At 41.0% G+C, this 25,856-nt stretch overlaps 1 protein-coding gene across 1 annotated transcript; it reads right to left on the bottom strand.

The window, feature by feature from the left end:
• Window positions 1-1,880: 1,880 nt before the first annotated feature.
• Window positions 1,881-25,779, bottom strand: fuca1.2 (alpha-L-fucosidase 1, tandem duplicate 2). The gene is made up of 8 exons (XM_060942716.1): window positions 25,229-25,779; window positions 17,534-17,668; window positions 14,452-14,589; window positions 14,190-14,295; window positions 13,874-14,074; window positions 9,827-10,017; window positions 6,208-6,307; window positions 1,881-2,191 (listed from the first exon to the last, which is right to left on the bottom strand). Exons 1-8 carry the CDS (start codon window positions 25,558-25,560, stop codon window positions 2,060-2,062), a joined length of 1,335 nt encoding a protein of 444 aa, XP_060798699.1. The 5' UTR covers window positions 25,561-25,779; the 3' UTR covers window positions 1,881-2,059.
• Window positions 25,780-25,856: the final 77 nt, after the last annotated feature.

Here is a 25,856-nt window from a genome sequence, read left to right as displayed (position 1 = left end):
ACCTAAAGAAGAATTTGCTAGTGAACTGCTTCTTTGGACCACCCGACACGGCCATCTTTGTATGGGTCGTCCCACGACAACATATTGATCAACTCTGTTCAGACACGGGTGTCAACCAACTAGTCTCCTTGCGATGATGATGGATGGCGTTGGACGGGTCAAGTTTATCTGAGTTCGCTTGATGATGATGAGAAAGATCCTGAATGAGAGTAACAACTTGCACCAAATTAAATAAGGTGATGAACAATTCCATATACAGTGGTGCTTGAAAGTTTGTGAACCCTTTAGAATTTTCTATATTTCTGCATAAATATGACCTAAAACAACATCAGATTTTCACACAAGTCCCAAAAGTAGATAAACAGAACCCAGTTAAACAAATGAGACAAAAATATTACACTTGGCCATTTATTTATTGAGGAAAACGATCTAATATTACATATCTGTGAGTGGCAAAAGTACGAGAACCTTTGCTTTCAGTATCTGGTGTGACCCCCTTGTACAGCAATAACTGCAACTAAATGTTTCCGGTAACTGTTGATCAGTCCTGCACACCGGCTTGGAGGAATTTTAGCCCATTCCTCCGTACAGAACAGCTTCAACTCTGGGATGCTGGTGGGTTTCCTCACATGAACTGTTCACTTCAGGTCCTTCCACAACATTTCAATTGGATTAAGGTCAGGACTTTGACTTGGCCATTCCAAAACATTAACTTTATTCTTTTTTAACCATTCTTTGGTAGAACGACTTGTGTGTTTAGGGTCGTTGTCTTGCTGCATGACCCACCTTCTCTTGAGATTCAGTTCATGGACAGATGTCCTGACATTTTCCTTTAGAATTCGCTGGTATAATTCAGAATTCACTGGTCCATCAATGATGGCAAGCCATCCTGGCCCAGATGCAGCAAAACAGGCCCAAACCATGATACTACCACCACCATGTTTCACAGATGGGATAAGGTTCTTATGCTGGAATGCAGCTTTTTCCTTTCTCCAAACATAATGCTTCTCATTTAAACCAAAAAGTTATATTTTGGTCTCATCCATCCACAAAACATTTTTCCAATAGCCTTCTGGCTTGTCCATGTGATCTTTTGCTGCTTGTCTGCAGTTTGCTATGTTCTTTTTGGAGAGCAGTGGCTATCTCCTTGCAACCCTGCCATGCACACCATTGTTGTTCAGTGTTCTCCTGATGGTGGACTCATGAACATTAGCCAATGTGAGAGAGGCCTTCAGTTGCTTAGAAGTTACCCTGGGGTCCTTTGTGACCTTGCCGACTATTACACGCCTTGCTCTTGGAGTGATCCTTGTTGGTCGACCACTCCTGGGGAGGGTAACAATGGTCTTGAATTTCCTCCATTTGTACACAATCTGTCTGACTGTGGATTGGTGGAGTCCAAACTCTTTACAGATGGTTTTGTAACCTTTTCCAGCCTGATGAGCATCAACAACGCTTTTTCTAAGGTCCTCAGAAATCTCCTTTGTTTGTGCCATGATCCCACTTCCACAAACATGTGTTGTGAAGATCAGACTTTGATAGATCCCTGTTCTTTAAATAAAACAGGGTGCCCACTCACACCTGATTGTCATCCCATTGATCGAAAACGCCTGACTCTAATTTCACCTTCAAATTAACTGTTAATCCTAGAGGTTCACATACTTTTGCCACTCACAGATATGGAATATTGGATCATTTCTCAATAAATAAATGACCAAGTATAATATTTTTGTCTCATTTGTTTAACTGGGTTCTCTTTATCTACTTTTAGGACTTGTGTGGAAATCTGATGATGTTTTAGGTCATATTTATGCAGAAATATAGAAAATTCTAAAGGGTTCACAAACTTTCGAGCACCGCTGTAAATAAAATAATGCAGTCAGTTTTACAAATGAACAGAAAATTTATTCAGCATAGATTGTAATACAGTGATTTGTATACAGTGTATTTATAAAATCATTTTAAAAACATTAAAAATTTCTTGATAATCAATTTAAAAAAAGTTAAGGCAAAACATTAAGGCAAGATCCAGTCTTGTGTAAAAACCATCTTACACAGACTATTAAGCCACTCCATCCAGTTTGATGGCCCACGCCCCAGCAGCACTGGACGGCAGCTCAGGCAGCAGCAGGAGCAGTCCTGATGAATGCAGAGGAGCCCACTTTAAAGGCTCAGAGCTTCCCAACAGAGTCACCTACACAAATTAAGCACCAAAACATATTACAGTTTGTCTGGAATGCACTTTTTACATGCATTATAAACTAGAGCTGCATAATTCTTGGGTTTCACTTACGTAACTTTTCTTAGCGATTTCACTTCCGGTAAAACAGCTGGTGGTCAAGCAAACCAAAACAGCTGCCGTAGTACAAACAACTAGCGATAAGTTATCAGAGTACGCTCATAATCTAGAAGCCACTGCTTGCTTTAGACATATTCAGAAGATTGCTATGTGCAATGGAATCGACCCCTACAGTCTGGGAAAGAAAGATGTCATACAATCTCGAAAACTACCCTTCAGTTGAGTTCCCTGACATCTCAAACTATCTGGTGTTGCAGACGTCCTTCTACACCACAAAACAGATGAAAGCGTGGAAGAGTATGGAGGCTTACAACTTTTTTTTTTTTTTGTATGTGGCTGGATAAAGGACCTCGGTATCAAGTCGCTGCCGAATGAATCCTGTATTGTTTTTGCCCGTGTAAGTTTCTTTAAGCTTTTCATTTGCATCTTTATAACGAAGCGCTGCAAGTGTAAACAAACAACAATTCGCTTGATTCTCACTTGTGTTGGCTCTTATCTCTCAGGTAAATCATTCACAAAGATGATCAGAAACCCCTTTAAAGACCTGGATCTCAGTTAAACAAGACGGAGAAGTGATCACGGCGCATTGTAACTGTATGGCTGGGTAAGAATTTTGTCGCGACCTTCATGCATATGGACTTTATGAGGAGTAAACAAAGAAACAGCTAGGGACTTTAGCGCTTCGTGACTAAAAAAAGTACCGTAAAATAAATGACACATAGCAAGAAAAGTACTTGGAAAACACTAACGATGTAGCTGAGAGGGAGATACAAACCTTTCACCAAGTGATCACTGCAAGCTCAGGCATGCTTCGACTCGGCTCCCTTCGATTTCAGTGAGAGGTTCAAAAGCCACCTTTCTCATCGTCTTTTTGTGAAATCCTATGTTTGTTCACCCTTTTTTATTAGTTCACGGGGAACCCTGAAGAAACTTTTATCAGTTTCATGGTTTGATCGATTCGAACAACCTTAAACAAACAACGCAAGCGTAAGGCATTTTTCATCCGAGCAATGCACCTTCTCCGTACAAACGCTTTGTCAACTGAGCTTTCGTTGACCACCAGCTAAAGTTTTGAATAATTAATGAGGTGGATGTGACGTAACGTGAAACCCAAGAATTCATTGTCGTTTCACTACAGGTTCTAGCTTCCTTAATGAATTAATTAAATCACAATACTGACGAGTACACCTGAACCAACAGTGCAGAATTAAACAGCAGACTGTGATGCTGATTTTCCTCGACTAGTGATCTCGAAAGGTGTCTTGATTTTAGGCTGGTTTTAAATGATCATCATCCCATATTATCCTGTGGTGTGCGGTGTTCAAAAACCAGTCGTATCCCATACAACCTACTTGTCAAAGATGTCCAAATTTAAAATCATAGCTATTAAACATGGAACACATATGACTCCAGATCCTGTAGGTATGACATCCTGTTGGGTGAAAATGCTTTATAGACACTGTGTAAAAACCTGATAAGCCAATGAACTCATGCCCACACAAATTCACAAAATGAACACGTGCTGTGGAATCATGGTGGTTTAACGTTAAGCTAGCTAGTCAGTGAAGCTCCACCTGACATGCTAGCAAACCCTTTTCAAACTCAAAATCATATTGAGTAGCTAACGTTACTAGAAAATAAAGATTTCTACATTTTGTTTATTTGGCAAAATTATGCTAAAACATTTCTGAAAGGACTTCAGATAAGTTAACATTATTCATGTTAGCGTAACTCCGTTTTTACCTGCTAACTAACAGTGTCCAAGTTAACTAGCTGTGTGTTAACGTTAGCCGTGGACAACACGATGGCAACTTGGCGGGCAAATCCATAGAAAGCCCTTTGACTAACCAGACTGCACAGCTATTGCAACGTTATCGCGAGCTCTAAAAGCACAGACAACTTCACTACAATCTTTCTCTTGGAATAAAACATTTACATCCCTCAATATGCTTCTGCAGGTTGGACGACGAGTTTTTGCAGGCCGTGATGTTGTTCGTTTTAGGCAAACAAAGCAACACTTAAAATGAAACGAATCTTTAATCCTTTTAGAAAACTGAAACATGGGTTCTAGATATAGCCATGAGTGCGTGCATTCTCCAGAAGAACTGTCTTCTTCCATTCTGCCATCAACTGATTGTGTTCAAATAATGCTGCAGAGAAAAATCACTGAACTTGATTTTATCTAGTCTAGGGATGAGACGTGACCCGTGATTACTGACAGGCTGTCTCAGTGTCACCTGCGAAAAACACAAATCACGTTTTAGAAAAGAAAAAACATCCACTTTCAAAGCCGCGTCATAGGAACGAGGACCTTGATAGAAATGTAGTGGAGTGAAAGGTACGATATTTGTCTTTGAAATGTACTGAAGTTAAAAGTCATAAGCTGCCAAAAAATTACTCCTTGAGTAAAGTACAGATACTCAAAAAAAAAAAAAAAAAAAAAAAAAAAAAAAACAACAGCTGGGAGGTCCGTATCGTGACTGAGGTCTTGAAATTACTGAGCTAGGCCCTCTGGGCCGAGGTCAGTATTAAAGGTCGAGGTCACGGTATTTCACCATACGGACCGACCTTAAGCTGGTAAATAATATATTAATTTTTTTCTTTACCAAATTCTAACAGAAAACGAGAGCGCCCGAAAGGGAAAAGCTGCCATTTTGAATCCTCATTCATGGCTGTAATGCAAATTGCTTCCTCCTCAGTATACAAGTGCACTTCCATGGCAGGAAAAAACAAAACAAAACAAAAACAAAAAAAAAAACTACATTATGCCGCCTATGTAGTCCCCTATTTATACAAAATTGAGTCATTCAGGATTCAGCCATGTTTTTGCTTGGCGTTAGCAAGTTAGAGGTTTTTAGCTTTCTCCTGAAATGTTTTATTTAATTTTGTCTTCCTCAGGGTAGTAAAACTCACTTTCGCTGTGAAGACTGTCGTTATCGCTATCCATGATGTAAAATTAATGCTATTCTCCTGAGAAATGCTGGCAAAAATTTGTAAGATTTTTGATAATCTTATAAATCTTATAAAAAAAAAAAAAAAAAAAAAAAAAAAAAGATAAAATGTTGACAAAAAATGCTACTATGTTTTTTGTTGTTGTGAACGAGCGAGTTGCCAGAACTCCGTAACCGGGGTTCGTACCGTAGGATACGGACCCACTTGCCAGCCAATCAGAGCGCAGGATTTGATGGAAACCGCACCGCGAAAAAAATAAACTTCGTTACTGTCCACCTCTGGATTATGGAACAGGGCTATTTACTGTATTTTTGTCTGTAAATGATTTGAGAGCTTAATTTGACAGCGTGTGGTTTTTTTTGTTTGTTTTATGGGCAAACCTTGTAGCGTGCGTGTTTGATAACCAAAGGACGATCCGGGAATAAAACAAAATCAATCATTTCTCACATTTTCAAAATTAAAGATTAATACAATCCTAACCAAAGTTTAGTTCCAGTTATTGGTTTCCACGGACTCTGTTCTCTACTCCTATTAGTGTGTGACCTCTGACAATGTTCCCAAACACGTCAAGACCGCAGTCCTTTATTTACTATTTTATAAGGCCTCACTAAAGATGACCAAGTTATGCTGAACCTATAACTGCATACAATCTCGCTTTATTTATTTAAATATTTACAGCCAGGTGATCTTTATTTAATGCATCTTTTAAAGGCAAACATTACATGCATACAGAGCAGTCGGATTTTAATTTAGATATTTAAAGAAATAAATATCGGCTTGTTATAGAATGTGAAAGAAAAAATGTTTTCTGTTGGCAAAATAGACATCTGCAACTAATTTTCGATAATTTTAATAAATAATTGAAAATATAAAAAAACCTGTGAATCATTTTAGCTGTTATCATGTAGCCTTATTAAATACTGTAACATTATTTTTCAAAAGGCTTCAGTGATACATACCACAGTGTTGTCGAAGGTTACAGGAGAGAAGAGCTGGAATGAGTACTTCGTTGGTCTGGTATGGAAGATGGCATACACGGTCGAGCCTTTGGCAGTGTACCTGTGAATAGAGAAACAGGAAAACAATAATTAGAAATACTGCAATTAAATAAATAAATAAATAAATAGAGACCCCCATAATCCTAAAGCATGTTTGGGAGATGCAAAAACACACTCGTCAACAGTTTTAGGACTGAAGCAGAATGTAACCCAGGGAAAAATGTGACCCTTATTCTGCACTGTAAAAATAATTACTAGTAATTATTGATCTCACAAACGAGCAAAAGTGAAAGGTAAGATGTATAAGACAGTAGTGAGACCAGCTGTGATGTATGGATTGGAGACCGTACCCTTAACGAAGAGACAGGAGGCAAAGTTGGAGGTGACGGAGTTGAGGATGTTAAGGTTTGCGATGGGAGGTTGGACAGGATAAGGAACGAGCACATCAGAGGGACAGCACATGTGGAGAGCTTGGGAATTAAGCTAAGAGAAATGAGAATGAGATGGTATGGGCACATCCTGAGAAGAGATGCAGAGCATGTTGGAAGGAGAATGTTGAGGATGGAGCTGCCAGGCACACGAAAACGAGGAAGGCCAAAGAGGAGATACATGGATGTGGTGAGAGAGGACATGAAAGTGGCAGGTGTGGTCGAGAAGGATGCGGAAGACAGGGAGCAATGGAGACGAAAGATCTGCTGTGGCGATCCCTAATCGGGAGCAGCCAAAAGAAGATTGATCTCACGAAAGTTTTCAAAACCAGAACATCAAGGACGTACAGTGCCTTGAAAAAGTATTCATACCCCTTGAACTTTTTCACATTTTTCCACCTTACAACCACGAACTTAAAAGTTTTTTTATTGAGATTTTATGTGATAGACCAACACAGAGTAGCACATAATTGTGAAGTGAAACGAAAATGATAAATGGCCCGTGATTGCTGCATACCAGCTGGTCTCCCTTCCTTTTCCAGAATGGTAAGATGATACCCCGTCTCCAGTAGTCAGGGAGCTTTTGTAGGATCTACACGTGGTTTATCATCTGAGTGAGCCACTGGGTCATATGGCCGCCTCCAGCATCTTGGCTGTGATGTTACAGATGCCAGGGGCCTTCTTGTTCTTCAGTTTCCTCAGAGAGGCCTTCACCTCATCTGGGGTAAAGGGAGTAGTGGGGCAATCGGGGTTTGTGGCATCAGTCACATTGACAACCTCGGCCAGTGTGGGATCCTCAGGAACTGGAGGATGGTTTAACAGCTGGCTAAAGTATTCCTTCCAGCGGTTAATACAGTCAACTTCTGTGGAGATGTTGTTACCGGCGTTGTCTTTGATAAGGAAGCTGCGTTGTTGAGGGCCAGCCTTGGCTTGGCGAAGACGACTGTAGATTTGCTTTTGGTCGTTCCGCTCTGCTGCAGCTTCTAACTTAGCCGCTTGTTCGATCCAGTACTTCTCGCGGTCCTGACGGATAGCTGTGTTGCGAACTCCGTTGAGACAGCGATACTCAGTCTTCTCCCAGCGAAGGCGCGCAGCTCAGCGGCGGTCGATAATGTCAAGGATCTCTTGTGAGATCCATGGTTGTTTGAAGGAGGGTCTGCTCCTGCCTATTATTTCCTTAGCCGCTTTGTAGACTTCAGATTTGAAGTGCTGCCAGTCCGACGTTGCATCCGAAGCTAGGGTGCTGTATCGGTTGGTGATAGCACATTTGTAGGCTTCTTGGATCATTGGGTCCTTGAGTCGAGAGGAGTCAAGACGTACTTACCTTTTGATGGATGGGTCAACCTTTTTTTTTAAAGATTTTTTTGGGGGCTTTTTTCACCTTTATTGGATAGGACAGTGTAGAGACAGGAAATGAGTGGGAGAGAGAGATGGGGAGGGATTGGGAAATGACCTCAGGTCGGAATCGAACCTGGGTTCTCGGATTTATGGTATGGCGCCTTATCCACCTGAGCCATGTACAATGTATATAGATTACATGTATTAATCTAAATGCAGGTAAACAACGAGTGTAGTTGTTTTTGTTTTGTATCCAAACGAGAGTCGCAGCTTACCCGTCTGCGTTCTCGCTTCTTGTGGCCGATTGTTTCAAAACAATCTGACTTTCAGTTGTTCGTTCAGTTCTCAGTTCATTTGCTTCTTCCACGCAAGGGCAGGATATTGCTGCTGAGGCAAGCATATCCAGTGGAGAAACCAGACGGCTGGCCCACTCATTCTCCATTTTCTCCATACGGAGTACGCCGCCATTACTGCTTGGCTCAGGCAATTACTAAAATCCAGGACATCACCGGTTTTAGCAACAACCGCAGGGAGGTCACTGCCCAAGCAATAACATGTCACGTTCCGTCCCGGGTTTTAGCAACAACCCTCGGCTCGCACTCCGGGAGAACTAGTGCAACTGAACTTACTTTCCTTTTCTTGTAGTTTTCTTTTTCTTTAATTGTTGGTACTGCACTCTCTTTCAATACGGGCTTATAGCCAATGCTCCTCAACAGATCAGAGGTCTTGTACAAGCCCTCAGTAAAACGTGCAGAGCAGAAGAGAGACCACTTCGTAGACGCCCAATGTGCCCGTGAATTGCTCGCAAAACACATCCAAATCTTTGCAGTTTGAACATTCTTGGGCCATGAATGCAACATAAATCCACCTTCTGTCGTGTTGCTGCACCCGCCAGCAACACATCTACGTGGCATGGCGATAAATTAGCTCAAAATGGAGGATCGGACTTGCAGTCAGCTCTGTTTTTTAGTATAGCGCAAATAGCGATGAGACCGATAGACTTCCTGCTGTGACATCACAGATGTCAGTCATTCACTCAGACCGCTACCTATATGAATCATTTTAATCGTAAAAATTACTATATTAGATTTATTGTTAACGCTTAAAACTATTCCTATTCAATTCTTGAGGTCTCAAGGCATTTATAAACAAAAAGTGAGGCCATGGTTCTGCGTACTCTAACAATTTGAGCTGAAATTACAGCAGACTTATTTTCTTTGATGGAAACGACTGCAGAGCTCATGGCTACGGCATTTCCGTGTCTGGGTGGGATCTGAGCCAGAAACTGAACCGTGTCGCCAAAATTGGATGCAATGCAAGTCCTTGGAATTTTGTCTAAACTTGTAAACCTTAGTAAAAGTCAACAACAGTAATCAAAAGGTAAGAAAAACGTGTCAAAAACCTCTTGCGTCATGCTGCCTTGATAATTTGAGTTTTCCAAACATTTTTGTTTTTACAGTGTAGAAACAGGCTCTAGTACACAATACTGTATTGTCCTGACAACGATAAACTGCTGTACAGGAGGACTGCTGTTGGTAAGAACCACCTCCTGCACCGTTCCTTGCTACAGAGGAGCTGAAGGAGTCTTACTGAAGGTGCGCCGCTGTGCGACCCATACAGAGCTGACTGGATGTGATACATTTATGATGTGTTTTCGGTTTTTACAGGCCCTCCACAAATCTAGTCTCTCTTTCTTGGACAGCATACTGCACCAACACAATCTATCATTACAGCACACTTATGTATTTAAACACAAGAAAGTCAGAAGGGGAAGAGAAAAAAAAAAAAAAAAAAAAAAAAAAAAAAACCCTCACCAGACTGGCACAGTGGCATTCTCAGCCTGAACTCTCCATGGTGTGGTGGCGTAGATGGCCTCACCATTAACCTTCAGCCAGGCGCCAATACCTCGGAGACGCTCCTCAAACACGGTCGGGATCATGCCATCTGACGTCGGTCCGACATTCAGCAGGTAGTTTCCTCCATAAGCCACGGTGAAGACGAGATCCTGTAGTGGAGAAAAGCAGGATGAGGAAATGCACTACCACAGTCTTCGATATGGGGGAAAAACAAAAACACACAAACACACATCGGGGCATACTGGTATAGGAAGAGTGTTATGGCCAGACCGTGAAGTTGATTATTTTCCTAGAACAGCATGTCCTGAAGTGTTTTATTCCTTTTACAATCTTTTCATTTTGAGGTTTAGTGACTCGAATACAACACTGACTCCTACAGAGGGCACACAGATTAAAACAACACTACCTGGAAAAACATTAACGTCTGAACACATCTGGATTGTGAATGCAGTATTTTGTTTATACGGGATTGTGTTTCTGATTTATACAGTGGTGCTTGAAAGTTTGTGAACCCTTTAGAATTTTCTATATTTCTGCATAAATATGACCTAAAACATCATCAGATTTTCACACAAGTCCTAAAAGTAGATAAAGAGAACCCAGTTAAACAAATGAGACAAAAATATTATACTTGGTCATTTATTTATTGAGGAAAACGATCCAATATTACATATCTGTGAGTGGCAAAAGTATGTGAACCTTTGCTTTCAGTATCTGGTGTGACCCCCTTGTGCAGCAATAACTGCAACTAAATGTTTGCGGTAACTGTTGATCAGTCCTGCACACCGGCTTGGAGGAATTTTAGCCCGTTCCTCCGTACAGAACAGCTTCAACTCTGGGATGTTGGTGGGTTTCCTCACATGAACTGCTCGCTTCAGGTCCTTCCACAACATTTCGATTGGATTAAGGTCAGGACTTTGATTTGGCCATTCCAAAACATTAACTTTATTCTTCTTTAACCATTCTTTGGTAGAACGACTTGTGTGCTTAGGGTCGTTGTCTTGCTGCATGACCCACCTTCTCTTGAGATTCAGTTCATGGACAGATGTCCTGACATTTTCCTTTAGAATTCGCTGGTATAATTCAGAATTCATTGTTCCATCAATGATGGCAAGCCGTCCTGGCCCAGATGCAGCAAAACCAGCCCAAACCATGATACTACCACCACCATGTTTCACAGATGGGATAAGGTTCTTATGCTGGAATGCAGTGTTTTCCTTTCTCCAAATATAACGCTTCTCATTTAAACCAAAAAGTTCTATTTTGGTCTCATCCATCCACAAAACATTTTTCCAATAGCCTTCCGGCTTGTCCACGTGATCTCTAGCAAACTGCAGACGAGCAGCAATGTTCTTTTTGGAGAGCAGTGGCTTTCTCCTTGCAACCCTGCCATGCACACCACTGTTGTTCAGTGTTCTCCTGATGGTGGACTCATGAACATTAACATTAGCCAATGTGAGAGAGGCCTTCAGTTGCTTAGAAGTTACCCTGGGGTCCTTTGTGACCTCGCCGACTATTACATGCCTTGCTCTTGGAGTGATCTTTGTTGGTCAACCACTCCTGGGGAGGGTAACAATGGTCTTGAATTTCCTCCATTTGTACACAATCTGTCTGACTGTGGATTGGTGGAGTCCAAACTCTTTACAGATGGTTTTGTAACCTTTTCCAGCCTGATGAGTATCAACAATATTTTTTCTGAGGTCCTCAGAAAACTCCTTTGTTCGTGCTATGATACACTTCCACAAACGTGTTGTGAAGATCAGACTTTGATAGATCCCTGTTCTTTAAATAAAACAGGGTGCCCACTCACACCTGATTGTCATCCCATTGATTGAAAACATCTGACTCTAATTTCACCTTCAAATTAACTGCTACATAATTTTGCCACTCACAGATGTGTCATATTGGATCATTTTCCTCAATAAATAAATGACCAAGTATAATATTTTTGTCTCATTTGTTTAACTGGGTTCTCTTTATCTACTTTTAGGACTTGTGTGAAAATCTGATGTTGTTTTAAGTCATATTTATGCAGAAATATAGAAAATTCTAAAAGGTTTCACAAACTTTCAAGCACGACTGTAACCTCATTTCACAATGCAATCCTCCGTGGCCGAGCAATCTAGAGCAATGTCCAGTAAACAGATTTTGCAATGTCAGTTCAGATCCTGGCGTTGACATATTTCTGAGCAGGCTATTTTTTCTATTTATGTACCATAGCTTCTATCTCCCAGTCAGACAAAGGCTGAGCTCAGACCTGCACATGTCTCTAGTTGATTATGTTTTCTTTGTTAAAAGTAGATGGCCTTTCAATTTCATAAAATCGGTGAAATTTAGTTCTCTGAAATTTGGTCATTGTGATACATGTTTATTTCTGTAATATCTTAAAAAAAATAAATCCAGGCCATTCTGTGGCTGGGAAGTTATTTAATTTGAGGGGAATCCTGAGCAAATAATGTGCACAAAATCACTTGCTTTACGTCTGTGTGTGCATGCGCGGGTTTACCTTGACCGTGCACTGACAGTTCCATCATTCTGTTGCTAAACAAACAGCTGATCACACCGAGGTGCTCGCTGACCGCCGATATTTATTAGTTTGGTCCTGCATTTCCTTTCCTTCACAACATAACATCTTTTCTTCTTGCTTTCCGTTACTGTAGTCGGTCTTTCACGTTTCATTCGCACACTCACGTCCTCCATTTTTCTCTCCTGTTTCAAATTTGTATCCCACAATGCCTTGTGTGAACAGGGAAAGCCCACCATGTGATGTATGATGTAGTATCTTGTTTTGGGTCATGGTGAAGCAGGAAAAAAATAGCGGAGAATTTAAGGCCATGTGGCTCTAAATTCATTAAAGGGGAACTGAAGTCATTTTTACACTTGCTTTATTTCTTAATTAACGTGTTATTCAATAACGTTTCCGGTTTTATTAACCTTATATCGTGACTCGTACTGGCATATTATATTACACTTATCGGCCTTTTCGGTTTTTAGCCATGTTGAATGTAGTTCGTATGGGCCACGGCAGGCGTCGCTTATCCGCGCGATCTTCATGAGATTTGTGCCAGACTTCAAACGTGACGTGTCAGCGCCGCCATTTTGAAAACTGTTTACACAGCGGCCAGATCGCCATATCATTCCAATTTAGATTAATTGCCAGCTTCATCAGTGATTGAGATTATTCCATATGACTTTGAACCAACAGGGAGCAGAGAAGAGAGTTGGAAAGACGACAGGATAAGGACTAGTCCGTGAATCTGATTACTGTCGCACAATTAAAACATGCCAGATCAGGCGGCTGGGGTTTTTTCAAAATAATAAATACATGCATGTGTTTTTGTGATAAATACATATTATACTGCGCGCATTTCCCACATAATCCTCACTAAGGTCTCGGACAGCACTACAAAATGGCATTCCCACTATATAGTGCCCTATATAGTGAGTAGGGAGTGATTTCGGACACAGGGAAAACTTCTGGCTTGATTACGTCAGCATTTGAAAAAGGGCGCACGCGTCTTTTGACAATGCTGGTCACTTTGACTTCCGCTGTACGTTTTACTCCTGCCCTACGAAGTCTCGCACAGGTCTCAGCGAATCTCATTTACGGCCACTGCTTTGACATATGGACCGATATATTTCAGAGCATATTTCAAACACTCGGAACTTGCTATAGCAGTGACAAAATAGCTATCAAAAATGCATTCCTACATTTTATAAAATGAGATAAATAGAATTTTGATAATAAAAAAATGTCCCTTCAGTTCCCTTTTAATCGTTCGATTTATTTAAAAAAAAAATAATAAAATTGGAAGTCTGTGATTTGAATTCAGTAGCTTTCGGTCTGCTGAACAAGAATAATTGGGTGTCGGGGGGGATCTTTTTATGACCTACACTTGAACAATCTGAAAGGCAGTACAGCTTTAAATAACGTTCTCTAAAAATCCATTTATTTTCAGATTATTCTATTTATTCCATTTATTATTAGATGGAAACATATTTCACCTTTATAATGGCGGGCAAATCCATCAAATCATCGAGCCTCATGTTCCTGCGATAACCCCAGGAGTACGTGTCTATTGAATTACATTTCTCCCATTTGTGCTTGGGTAAGGTGGATGGAGTGAACTTATCAGCACAGTTGAAGTAACCTCCATGTTTACAGTATGTTCCGATCCCCCATCTGTCATTCACCACAATTACATCCTGCAGAAACACAGTTAAAAGATAACGATCCAGTTTAAATTTAATTAAAATGAAAAATAGTTCTGCAGATTATGCACAAAATTACTGTACATCCTACACAGCCTACGTTTCCCACCTTCACTGGACTGTCGTTATAAAGCCAGGCTAAAAATTCCGTCGCATTCCAGTAAGTGTCAGGGGCTTCCCAATCCCCGTCTGACCAGATCAGCTCTGGTTTATACCTGAAAATATCATCAGCTCATAAAACTCTGCTTGAACAATCAACCAAAGCATGCAGAATCCTACTGTATCTTAGAGCTTTGTTTAAAAAGGTGGGTTTTAGTATTTTACAGTCATTTTAAAAGACGTGAGGAGTGTGTGTGACTGCTCCAGCTTACCTTTTGACAAGGTCAATGAGCTCTGGAAAGACTTTGCGATAAACAAATTCCTGGGTCTTAAAGCCTGACTTCTTATCTTTTAGATACAGCGGATTGAACCATTCATACAAGGAATGGTATAGTCCATAGTGCAGAGACCTACAGGAAGTATTCATAAACATGTCGTCAAGGTCAGTATACCCAGTATGGAAGGAATTAAACATGACAGGGTATGTGGTTATCAGAAATTCATCAACTGAAGTCATATGCCCGGACATGAAGCAGAATTACTGTTACCATCCAGAAGCTGATTTATTTCCAATACCAGAAGTGTGTTATTACTTTTCAGCATTTTACCCATGCTAATGATTTGTTTATTTATTACTTATTTTGTCTGTTTACAGTGATGTAGCGTGAGCAAGCGACGTAGCGAGTAGCTGATCAGCGTAAATCGTGATAAAGTGTACTTATGTACAGAATCAACTTATATTGTTGCATTCTGACTGTTTACATAAAATGTGTATATTTTTATATGCTTTTGATGGTCCAGAGGGGAGAAAAGACAACGTGTTAAGGTCCAGGTGTGTGTGTGTGTGTGTGTGTGTAGTAAACGCACAGGCTGTACACTGAAGTGAGAGAGTTTTCATCTCATCTCATTATCTGTAGCCGCTTTATCCTTCTACAGGGTCGCAGGCAAGCTGGAGCCTATCCCAGCTGACTATGGGCGAAAGGCGGGGTACACCCTGGACAAGTCGCCAGGTCATCACAGGGCTGACACATAGACACAGACAACCATTCACACTCACATTCACACCTACGGTCAATTTAGAGTCACCAGTTAACCTAACCTGCATGTCTTTGGACTGTGGGGGAAACCGGAGCACCCGGAGGAAACCCACGCGGACACGGGGAGAACATGTAAACTCCGCACAGAAAGGCCCTCGCCGGCCACGGGGCTCGAACCCAGGACCTTCTTGCTGTGAGGCCACAGCACTAACCACTACTGAGAGAGTTTTATTCTGAGAAATTTGTAAGTGATGTAAACATGTTTATAAATGCAGCTTTTGCTCATGAATGTTCTGTATATTTACCAGTGAATTACTGCATTTTACCGGAAAACATTTTTATCATGTATTTATTTGGGTTTGGTATTTTTATTTTCTTTATTTAAAAAGATAGCCACTACTGTTGTCCAGAGTCCACATCACCGAGTTAGTTTAGTTTATTGCATAGTCTGAGGCTGGAAGTTAAGTACAAAACTAGAGGAAAAGATTATATTGTTTTCTTCACACTGAATTGTGCTAAACCCTCAAAATTATAAAAGTTAACGCTACTTTTTTTTTTTTTTTTTAAATGCAGCCGGGGAATAAAATATCCACAAAAATAATTTTTGCTGTGTCCAGCCTTATCCTTCCTGACCCGGCTACATACATTTGCATTAAAAAAAAAAAAAGGCAAGCACACCTGTCCACTCCCCCAAAATTTAAACACGTCCCTTTAAGGTAGATTTAGAACAGATTAAAAAAAAAAGTGCTTCATTTGCAATTAATCGCAAGTTAACTATGGATAATAATGTGATTAAATATTTTAACCGACTGACAGCCTTATTATAATTAAATGTTGCATCTGCAAAAGAACTTAGTTCCTGTTATCACTTACATTACTGCAGCTATAAACAGGAATTTCTTCACCTGCCTTTTGTTTTAGTCAAAAACAAAAATGCAGATGGTCATGTTAAAGGAAAAAAAAACCCCACAAACTGCAAATCTCTCCGTCCTGAAGACTTTCCTGTGTCAGAAAACCAGACGTTACAGCTTTACCTTTGTTACAAAGTAGGGATGTCCCGATCCGATCACGTGATCGGAAATCGGGCCCGATCACATGGTTTCAGACTCGATCGGAATCGGGCATTGCCTCCCGATCAGAGATCGGATATATATCTATGTAATATATTCTCATTTTTAACACATCAATAGCTATGCGTTGGCACAGAGTGAGACCAGACCTCTTGTCTCAACACAGCAACACCAACGCGTGCGGCATGACATCACTTTGTAGCGGAGACGCTATTGGTTATTGGCTGCCTGTTGCCGGCAAAGTTGAACACGGAAGCAGTTCGAAGCGGAAAGCAAAGAATGAGATCCTTTTTTTTTTTCCGTTGGATGACAAAAGAAGCGGGCTCAAACCTGAAAGGGTAGAAATGCTTGTTTTCATCAAGAAAAACGTTCATTTCCTTAATTGAAATTACTGTACACCACTGTGAGATGCGTTCTTAAAAGCAAATTACTGGCACTGTGGCACTTTATTTTTTTTTAATTTGTTTACATTCCTGCCAGGTATTTTAAGGTTATTTTTTTAAATTTGTTATTTATTGTTCAAACTGCCTCACGTAAGTGCTCTGTTTGCTAACGGAGTTGTTGGATGTTAAAATAAGGTGTTAAATAAAAAATGAGGAACATCCTGGATCCGTTTCTTTCCTCGTCTTTATTTTTTATGGATTATAAGAAGTATCGGATCGGGACTCGGTATCGGCAGATACTCAAAATCAAATGATCGGTATCGGATCGGAGGGCAAAAAAACCTGATCGGGACATCCCTATTACAAAGCACTGATACTGAAGTCTAAAGTCCTTCCCGTTCCATAGGGTGGTGCCGATCTCCGTTTCGATAGCTCTCGGCCTCTCGCCTATTACATAGCTAGGGTTACAGTGGGGGCTAGTCCTCTGGTAACCACAAGAGTTTGACTCCCTACTCGCATCTGTATTGCAGCGTGCCTTGCCAGACGGCAGTAGGTACCATTTTTATGATGGTCTTTGATGGACTCGCGATCTCCCGATCGAGAGGCGGACATGCTAACCACTAAGCCAACTCGTGGTGATCCTGAAGACTAATGCTAAATAAACAGCTCCTCCAAAAAATTACCACATCAACAACTGTGCACATTTTAATCTGTTTATGTGGCATCTCTACCATACAAGTACCTATGACGGAGTTGTTACTCTAGAAACGATAACTTATTAGAAAAAGCATATTAATATAAAAACTTTGCAGTTGCCGCTATTTTAAGTGCAACTGACCTACTGGTATAAAAGAATATACACACCTTTTCCGAACGGCAGTCCCCAGCTCCCCAACAAGGTCCTTGTGAGGCCCGTTATCAACTGAGTTCCAGTTCCATGATGTCGGTGATCCCCAGTTAGTGAAACCTTCATGGTGTTTCGCGGTAAAAACAACATACCTATGTGGCATAACAAGTTCAGAAACAAACAAACAAAGAAGCTAGGATTATTATAGTTCATTGAATTGGTCCTGGTGTTTGCTTGCATATTTTTCATTGCTCTAAAACACCTGAACCAAAACAGAACAGGTGTGTCCTAAAGGAATGTGATGTGTTAGAGACAGTGTGTGATATAATGTATTTGTTCTGTGGTGCAAAAACAAAATTCCAACATAGTGATATTAATGCTTTGGCTTTATAGCTGCTCCATCGTTTCTGATACTCAACTATTACATTACAGGCATTTAGCAGACAGACATTCTTATCCAGAGCGACATGCAACACACCCAGAGCAGCCTGGGGTTAGGTGCCTTGCTCAAGGGCACTTCAGCCATTCCTGTTGGTCCAGGAAATTGAACCAGTGACATTTTGATCCCAAAGCTGCTTCTCTAACTATTAGGCCATGGCTTCCTCATTTACAACTCTTCATGTAGCCTGAGCAAGACATGAAGCGTTCGATCTTCTTTCATAAGACATCTTAAAAGTTCTGACAGGGTGTGTTATTTGAAACAGGGGAGGAGCCACACGTGACAATCAATTTGGCCACGCCCCTGGTTTGAAAGGGGAAAGACACACACACACAGAAAAAAAAAAAAAAAACCTCGCAAAGCTCGGAGAACATTTGCAGTGCATCGCACAATTGATGGCAATTGGTGATGAAAAATTGGTAGCATCACCACCAATTGTGCGATGCACAGCAAATGTTCTCTGAGCTTAGTGAGGTTTTTGTGTGTGTGTGTGTGTGTGTGTGTGTGTGTGTCTCTCCACCTCTTGAGTGGCCAAAAACGTCATGAAAAATTTCAATGCATGCACTGAAATTTGGTGGTGATGTTTTCATTAGCAAACTAAGCGACGAATACTTGCAGATGGGTTTGGGAATATTTCCCGAAGCTCGATAACCCATCACAAAGCATCACAAGCTACAGCGCGACCACAGCCTTAGACAGCAGAACAGTTAGTTCTTGAAGTTGATGTGTTGGAAGCAGGAAAAATGGGCAAAAAAGGTGGCTTTGAGGAGGGCCAAACTGTGGTGGTTAGACGAGAGCGTCAGAGCATCTCCAAAACGGCAGGTCTTCTGGTATGTGTGTAAAAAACATCACAGCGCACAGCATGTTCTTGATTAAACAATAAATACACTATATTCCACTGTGTGTTCTTGAAATAAATATTTTAATTCTAACAACATGAAAAGATTAGACTAGAGCGGCGGCTACAATTGTCGATAATTATGGACTGTCAACAACTTTTCAGATTTACCAATAAAAACCAAATTTTGCAAAAGGCGAGTTTCAGTTACAACAGTTATTATCGCTTAAAGGAACAGTCCACCGTACTTCCATAATGAAATATGTTCTTCTCTGAATTGAGATGAGCTGATCCGTACCTCTCCGAGCTTTGTGCGATCTCCCAGTCAGTCAGACGCGCTGTCACTCCTGTTAGCAATGTAGCTAGGCTCAGCATGGCCAATGGTATTTTTTGGGGCTGTAGTTAGATGCGACCAAACTCTTCCGCGTTTTTCCTGTTTACATAGGTTTATATGACCAGTGACATGAAACAAAGTTCAGTTACACAAATTGAAACGTGGCGATTTTCTATGCTATGGAAAGTCCGCACTATAATGACAGGCGTACTAACACCTTCTGCGCGCTTCAACAGCGCATTGATACCTTCACTCCTGTTTTCCCCCCTCCCCCGCCCCCCTGACTTCCGTCAGTACACAGCCAATGTGACTGGAAACATCAGTGCTGTGGTCAATAATAGTTGGTTGTATTGACGGAAGTTGGGGGGGCGGGGGAGAGAAAAAAAAAAAAAACAGGAGTGAAGGTATCAATGCGCTGCCGAAGCGCGCAGAAGGTGTTAGCACGCCTGTCATTATAGTACGGACTTTCCATAGCATAGAAAATCGCTACGTTTCAATTTGTGTAACTGAACTTTGTTTCATGTCACTGGTCATATAAACCTATGTAAACAGGAAAAACGCGGAAGAGTTTGGTCGCATCTAACTACAGCCCCAAAAAATACCATTGGCCATGCTGAGCCTAGCTACATTGCTAACAGGAGTGACAGCGCGTCTGACTGACTGGGAGGTCGCACAAAGCTCGGAGAGGTACGGATCAGCTCGTCTCAATTCAGAGAAGAACATATTTCATTATGGAAGTACGGTGGACTGTTCCTTTAAGTGATCAACTGGAAGACCCGCCTCACCCTTTGATCTTGTCGTCTGATGACACAGCTCGTTACTGGAGATGGAATTTTTTTTCAGCACCATCAGCAAGTTGAGGAAAACCTGGACGTTATCACAGGTAAGCATGGTGGAAAGATCATGGACATGTTTTTACTTATCAGATTCACCGATATTTCATGATCTCTTCAAAACCTAATTTGTTTCTTACTCTTTCATTTGACTGTCGCCATTTTGTATCTAAACACGCGTTTGAGAATCACGTGAGGTGTCGATAATAGCAATCGCTTTCACCGGTGTCCACCATCATCGACACCCTGTGGAATTAAGTGACATTTACAACTGTTATGGATCGATCTTTGTGTAACATTGAAGTACTATAAAAATAAATCCCATGATTTATGATAATTTATTTTCTCATTCATAACAGAATGGAATGTTTATAGAGTATTTGGAACCCTACTGCAATAAACAGAACTAGATCAGAATTAAATTCCTAGCAAATAAAAACTTACATGCTTGAAATATTCAGATTTTTCTATTCCATTCAGAAAATACATATATAGCTAGAAGTTTGTTGTAAATATCTACCACATGCTAGAATATCAGTCGACATTTTATATTTTGGTTCAAGGATTGACATGCGACCTTTGACCTGGATTTTCATGTGATTACAATGTCAATTGCCTGTTGACATTTACTGGTAAACTACAAAACTAGAAATTAATACAAACAACAACGAGCGATTAACAAAATGTGATCTACAAAAATACAACCCCAATTCCAAAAAAGTTGGGACAAAGTACAAATTGTAAATAAAAACAGAATGCAATAATTTACAAATCTCAAAAACTGATATTGTTTTCACTAGGGGTGTGCAAGAATATCGATACGGCGATATATCGCGATACTTTGTCTTCCGATTCAATATCGATACTCAAAATTTGAATATCGATATTTTTTCAAATAATAAAATCATGTTTCAGACGGGTTGTAAATCCAGTACGACTTCCGCACCTCCGCTCCGCGAGGTGTCGCTGTGCCGCTACCTCACTGCAAGGCACTCTTCGTCTTCTCTTTTTTCCCCGGCGGTTGCAGTGAGGAAAAAATACAGGCAAGCATGGCTGTTAACATAAACCTAGAGACGCCGCCGAAATTTAAGGCAGATGTTTGGAGGCACTTTGGATTCCAAAGGAAAGGAGAAAAAAAAACAAAACAGTGAGCTGGACAAAGAGAATGCACTTTGCAAAACCCGTTTTGCTCCAATTAAATTAAGATGCTCCAATTAAGATGCCCACTGCACTTTTCAATGTGTTTCAGACAATGTGTTGTTCCTGCAAAATAAGCACAAGTTAAATGTTCTCAGGTATATGTTCTCAAGTTTACAAAGAACAAATTGATAATAGTGTTAGCACTGAAATGTGCAGTCTGCAGTGCAAGTTTTAAGTTTTCATAAAACGATTTGATTCTGCTTGTTAAGCAGCACTGATGTGTCCATGCTTACAGAAAAGTTGATAATACTAGCACAGAAATGGGAATTTTCTGTATGTTGTAGTGAAGCAACTCTTGGTTTTGCCAGCAGTAGAATAGAGACAACTAGACCGGACAATTCCCCGGGGGAAATTGTGAGAGGATGCAGTGCGCGAAGCAATTCGGTCACGCATGTTTGCTGGCCGTGAATGCGTGACCCGCAATGATGTTTCAATGCAATGATTATGTGTGTGATTGAGACAGCAGCCCCCCCCCCCATCACTCACTGCTCCCAGTCGGCATGGCGACGGGCCTGAGAAAGCACAGAGTGACACATAATCTTGTCAATTTTTGGCTGATTTTTGCTCAGGATCAGGCCTCGAACAATGACAAATAACTCGACACCGAAAGCAGCTATTCACAAAATTCTTTCACAGTGAGCGCTAGAAGGGTCTCCTGAATAAACTGATGTAATTTTTTGTCTGTAGTCTTAAAAATGAGGACAGTAGACCGACTTAAAAATGACTGACTTTTCTGTCACGTTTATAATGGGTGTCAATGAGCTAAGACACACAAGGTCTTGAATTTTGTGCTGTGTTTTACGAAGGACCAGGCCTCGAACAATGACAAATAACTCGACAACGGAAGCAGCTATTCACAAAATTCTTTCACAGTGAGCGCTAGAAGGGTCTCCTGAATAAAATGATGTATTTTTTTGTCTGTAGTGTTAAAAATAACGACACTAGAGCAATTTAAAAATGAGTGACTTTTCTCTCACGTTTATAATGGGTGTCAATGAGGCCTGTCAGCTGCCCTGTCCTTAGTTTGACGCTTGTCATTCAAAAACTGTAAATCCTATCGTTTAGGTAGACACATTGTGTGAATCAGGACAAGTTTTACTACTACTTTTGAGAAAATCATGTCTGTAGAGTGAAATTTGTGGCTGAAAACACAGTTTAAGCGAGAAAGTTTGAGCTTTATTTTCAACCTCTCTCCACTCTAAGTTAACGAGCTTCACTGGTGTGTAACGCAATAGACACCCATTCAAAAGCTGGATTTTCTCCCAGAACCCACATGATGGTTGAGCCGGGACTGATCCGAAAGTGTAGAACCTAGCAGAAAAGTTGAATGCCAGATCCACAGAGGAGAAGTTTTCCTACGTTTCAGAGTTTGAATCACGTCTCTAGGTTAAAGCATGCCAGAGCAGCGGACGTTTGAAAAACGTTGAAAAAGTGCTTTTTTTTCCAATTAATTCCATAGAAATGAATGGGGTTTTTTTTGACGATTTTTTCGTGACTATGTCGCGAAAAAATCATATTCTGTAGAGAAAAGTAATAGCATAGCGAGTCCGATCGAGCCGCACGTTTTGATATACTGTTTGTCTGTGTGCGACGTACGGTTATTGAGTTATTCGAAATCGAAATTTGCGTAGGAGGAAGAAGAAGAAACACGTAGAAGAACAATAGTTGCAGTGCTTTGCACTGCATCCTAAATATATGTCTGGCAAGAGTGTGTAGTTATGTATGTGAAATGTAATTTTACAGTGGTCAATAAATTCTGATTTTCTTCAGTGACACACATATTGTGATGTGGTTGAAATTTCTTGCAATATATCGATTATCGCAGAATCGCTGTACCGTGATATTATCGTTATCGTGGGCAAAATATCGCCATAGTATCGTATCGTGAGGTATCTGGTGATACCCAGCCCTAGTTTTCACAATAGAACATAGACAACATATCAAATGTCGAAAGTGAGACATTTTGAAATTTCATGCCAAATATTGGCTCATTTGAAATTTCATGACAGCAACACATCTCAAAAAAGTTGGGACGGGGCAATAAGAGGCTGGAAAAGTTAAAGGTACAAAAAAGGAACAGCTGGAAGACCAAATTGCAACTCATTAGGTCAATTGGCAATAGGTCATTAACATGACTGGGTATAAAAAGAGCATCTTGGAGTGGCAGCGGCTCTCAGAAGTAAAGATGGGAAGAGGATCACCAATCCCCCTAATTCTGCACCGACAAATAGTGGAACAATATCAGAAAGGAGTTCGACAGTGTAAAATTGCAAAGAGTTTGAACATATCATCATCTACAGTGCATAATATCATCAAAAGACTCAGAGAATCTGGAAGAATCTCTGTGCGTAAGGGTCAAGGCCGGAAAACCATACTGGGTGCCCGTGATCTTCGGGCCCTTAGACGGCACTGCATCACATACAGGCATGCTTCTGTATTGGAAATCACAAAACGGGCTCAGGAATATTTCCAGAGAACATTATCTGTGAACACAATTCACTGTGCCATCCGCCGTTGCCAGCTAAAACTCTATAGTTCAAAGATGAAGCCGTATCTAAACATGATCCAGAAGCGCAGACGTCTTCTCTGGGCCAAGGCTCATTTAAAATGGACTGTGGCAAAGTGGAAAACTGTTCTGTGGTCAGACGAATCAAAACTTGAAGTTCTTTATGGAAATCAGGGATGCCGTGTCATTCGGACTAAAGAGGAGAAGGACGACCCAAGTTGTTATCAGCGCTCAGTTCAGAAGCCTGCATCTCTGATGGTATGGGGTTGCATTAGTGCGTGTGGCATGGGCAGCTTACACATCTGGAAAGACACTATCAATGCTGAAAGGTATATCCAGGTTCTAGAGCAACATATGCTCCCATCCAGACGACGTCTCTTTCAGGGAAGACCTTGCATTTTCCAACATGACAATGCCAAACCACATACTGCATCAATTACAGCATCATGGCTGCGTAGAAGAAGGGTCCGGGTACTGAACTGGCCAGCCTGCAGTACAGATCTTTCACCCATAGAAAACATTTGGAGCATCATAAAACGGAAGATACGACAAAAAAGACCTAAGACAGTTGAGCAACTAGAATCCTACATTAGACAAGAATGGGTTAACATTCCTATCCCTAAACTTGAGCAACTTGTCTCCTCAGTCCCCAGACGTTTACAGACTGTTGTAAAGAGAAAAGGGGATGTCTCACAGTGGGAAACATGGCCTTGTCCCAACTTTTTTGAGATGTGTTGTTGTCATGAAATTTAAAATCACCTAATTTTTCTCTTTAAATGAGACATTTTCTCAGTTTAAACATTTGATATATGTCATCTATGTTCTATTCTGAATAAAATATGGAATTTTGAAACTTCCACATCATTGCATTCCGTTTTTATTTACAATTTGTACTTTGTCCCAACTTTTTTGGAATCGGGGTTGTACTTAGAAAGTGAAACAAAAAGATTTTCTGACGGGTTAAACATTATCAGTTCATTTGTTTACAAACATTGGAATTACTTCCTCAGTTACGTAAGCACCGACATCCATATATTTCTATAAAATATATTTTGTACCAAGTACAAGTCTATGAAACAAATTTTAAATAACAATTGTTTTGTTAATACCACATACTGATTTTTTTTAAATAAATAATCTGGATGCCGATAACCGCGGACCAACGGGGTGCCGATAACCGCGGATCAACCGGTGTCGCGTGATCCGATACGCTAAGCAATCAGGAATCAACTCGTTGAAAGTCTTTTCTACTTTTGCAATGGCCAAAAGATCGTTAAGGTGTCGATAATTGTAGCTGCCGCTCTAATAGACTTTGTTAAATATGCAAATAGAGATTTAAATTAGACGATGCGTAATTTGCATAAAGAGACTCTGTACAATAATCCTGATGCTGCTGCGCGCTGAAACATGAAGACTAAAGTTATAAACATCACCCTGACGGCGAGTGGGACAGTTTTGTACCTTTTAGTTTCTGGGATGCGATGAAAAAGCAAGGAAATATAACTACTGTCTTTTATATTAAAAGTATAAGCACGTGCACCTCAAATTGATGACTTACTCACTTGGCACCGGAAGCCTCGAACACTTCCGCCCACTCTTCCGGCTGGAAGAACTGCGCGTTAAAGTGCGGCGCGAACTCTGCGTACGTGAATCCGGGAGGATAGTTCTCCAGCATGAACTGGATGTACTTGACCTCCAGCGCACCCTGCCAGTTCCACCAGAACCACTCGCTGCCGAAAGCCGGTACTGAAAACAAGCCCCAGTGGACGAACACCCCGAACTTGGCCTCGTCGTACCATTTGGGCAGCGGTCTGGCGTCCAGGCTTCTCCAGTCGGGCTTGTAGGGCTCCGCGCAGACCAGCGCGCAGCTCACTGCGCACAACAGCAGCAGCATCTTTAACCCGACAGGCGCGGAGGAGGAGTGTGGAGCGACTTCACTGCAACTCGATCAGCAAGATATTCAGACACAAATGAACATCCGTATGACAAACCCGTGAGAGGACAATAAAACATCCTCATTCACAGGATTTTATTCACCTTCACACACAGATTTTACATTACCGCTGAGGATGTGTCTCGGTCATATGACTGTATTTCCGCTTTGGTCACCTGATTTGGTCCGCTTTGGTCACCTGATTTATCTAGGAGCGTTTGGTGCGTCATTACTGCGCCGCTTTTGCGCATTCAGCA

Source organism: Neoarius graeffei, chromosome 16 (genome assembly GCF_027579695.1).
Source record: "Neoarius graeffei isolate fNeoGra1 chromosome 16, fNeoGra1.pri, whole genome shotgun sequence".
NCBI lineage: Eukaryota > Metazoa > Chordata > Actinopteri > Siluriformes > Ariidae > Neoarius > Neoarius graeffei.
The sequence above is the reverse complement of the archived record's forward strand: the minus strand, read 5'-3'. Positions and strand labels throughout refer to the sequence as shown.

Excerpts from the sequence above, each read along its gene's own strand:
- fuca1.2 (XM_060942716.1), bottom strand. The coding sequence starts at position 25,560 with ATGCTGCTGCTGTTGTGCGCAGTGAGCTGCGCGCTGGTCTGCGCGGAG. Across the intron at positions 14,075-14,189 it reads ATAACGACAGTCCAGTGAAG|GATGTAATTGTGGTGAATGA; the intron begins GTGGGAAACGTA and ends GTGTTTCTGCAG. Across the intron at positions 10,018-13,873 it reads ATTTGCCCGCCATTATAAAG|GATCTCGTCTTCACCGTGGC; the intron begins GTGAAATATGTT and ends TCTCCACTACAG.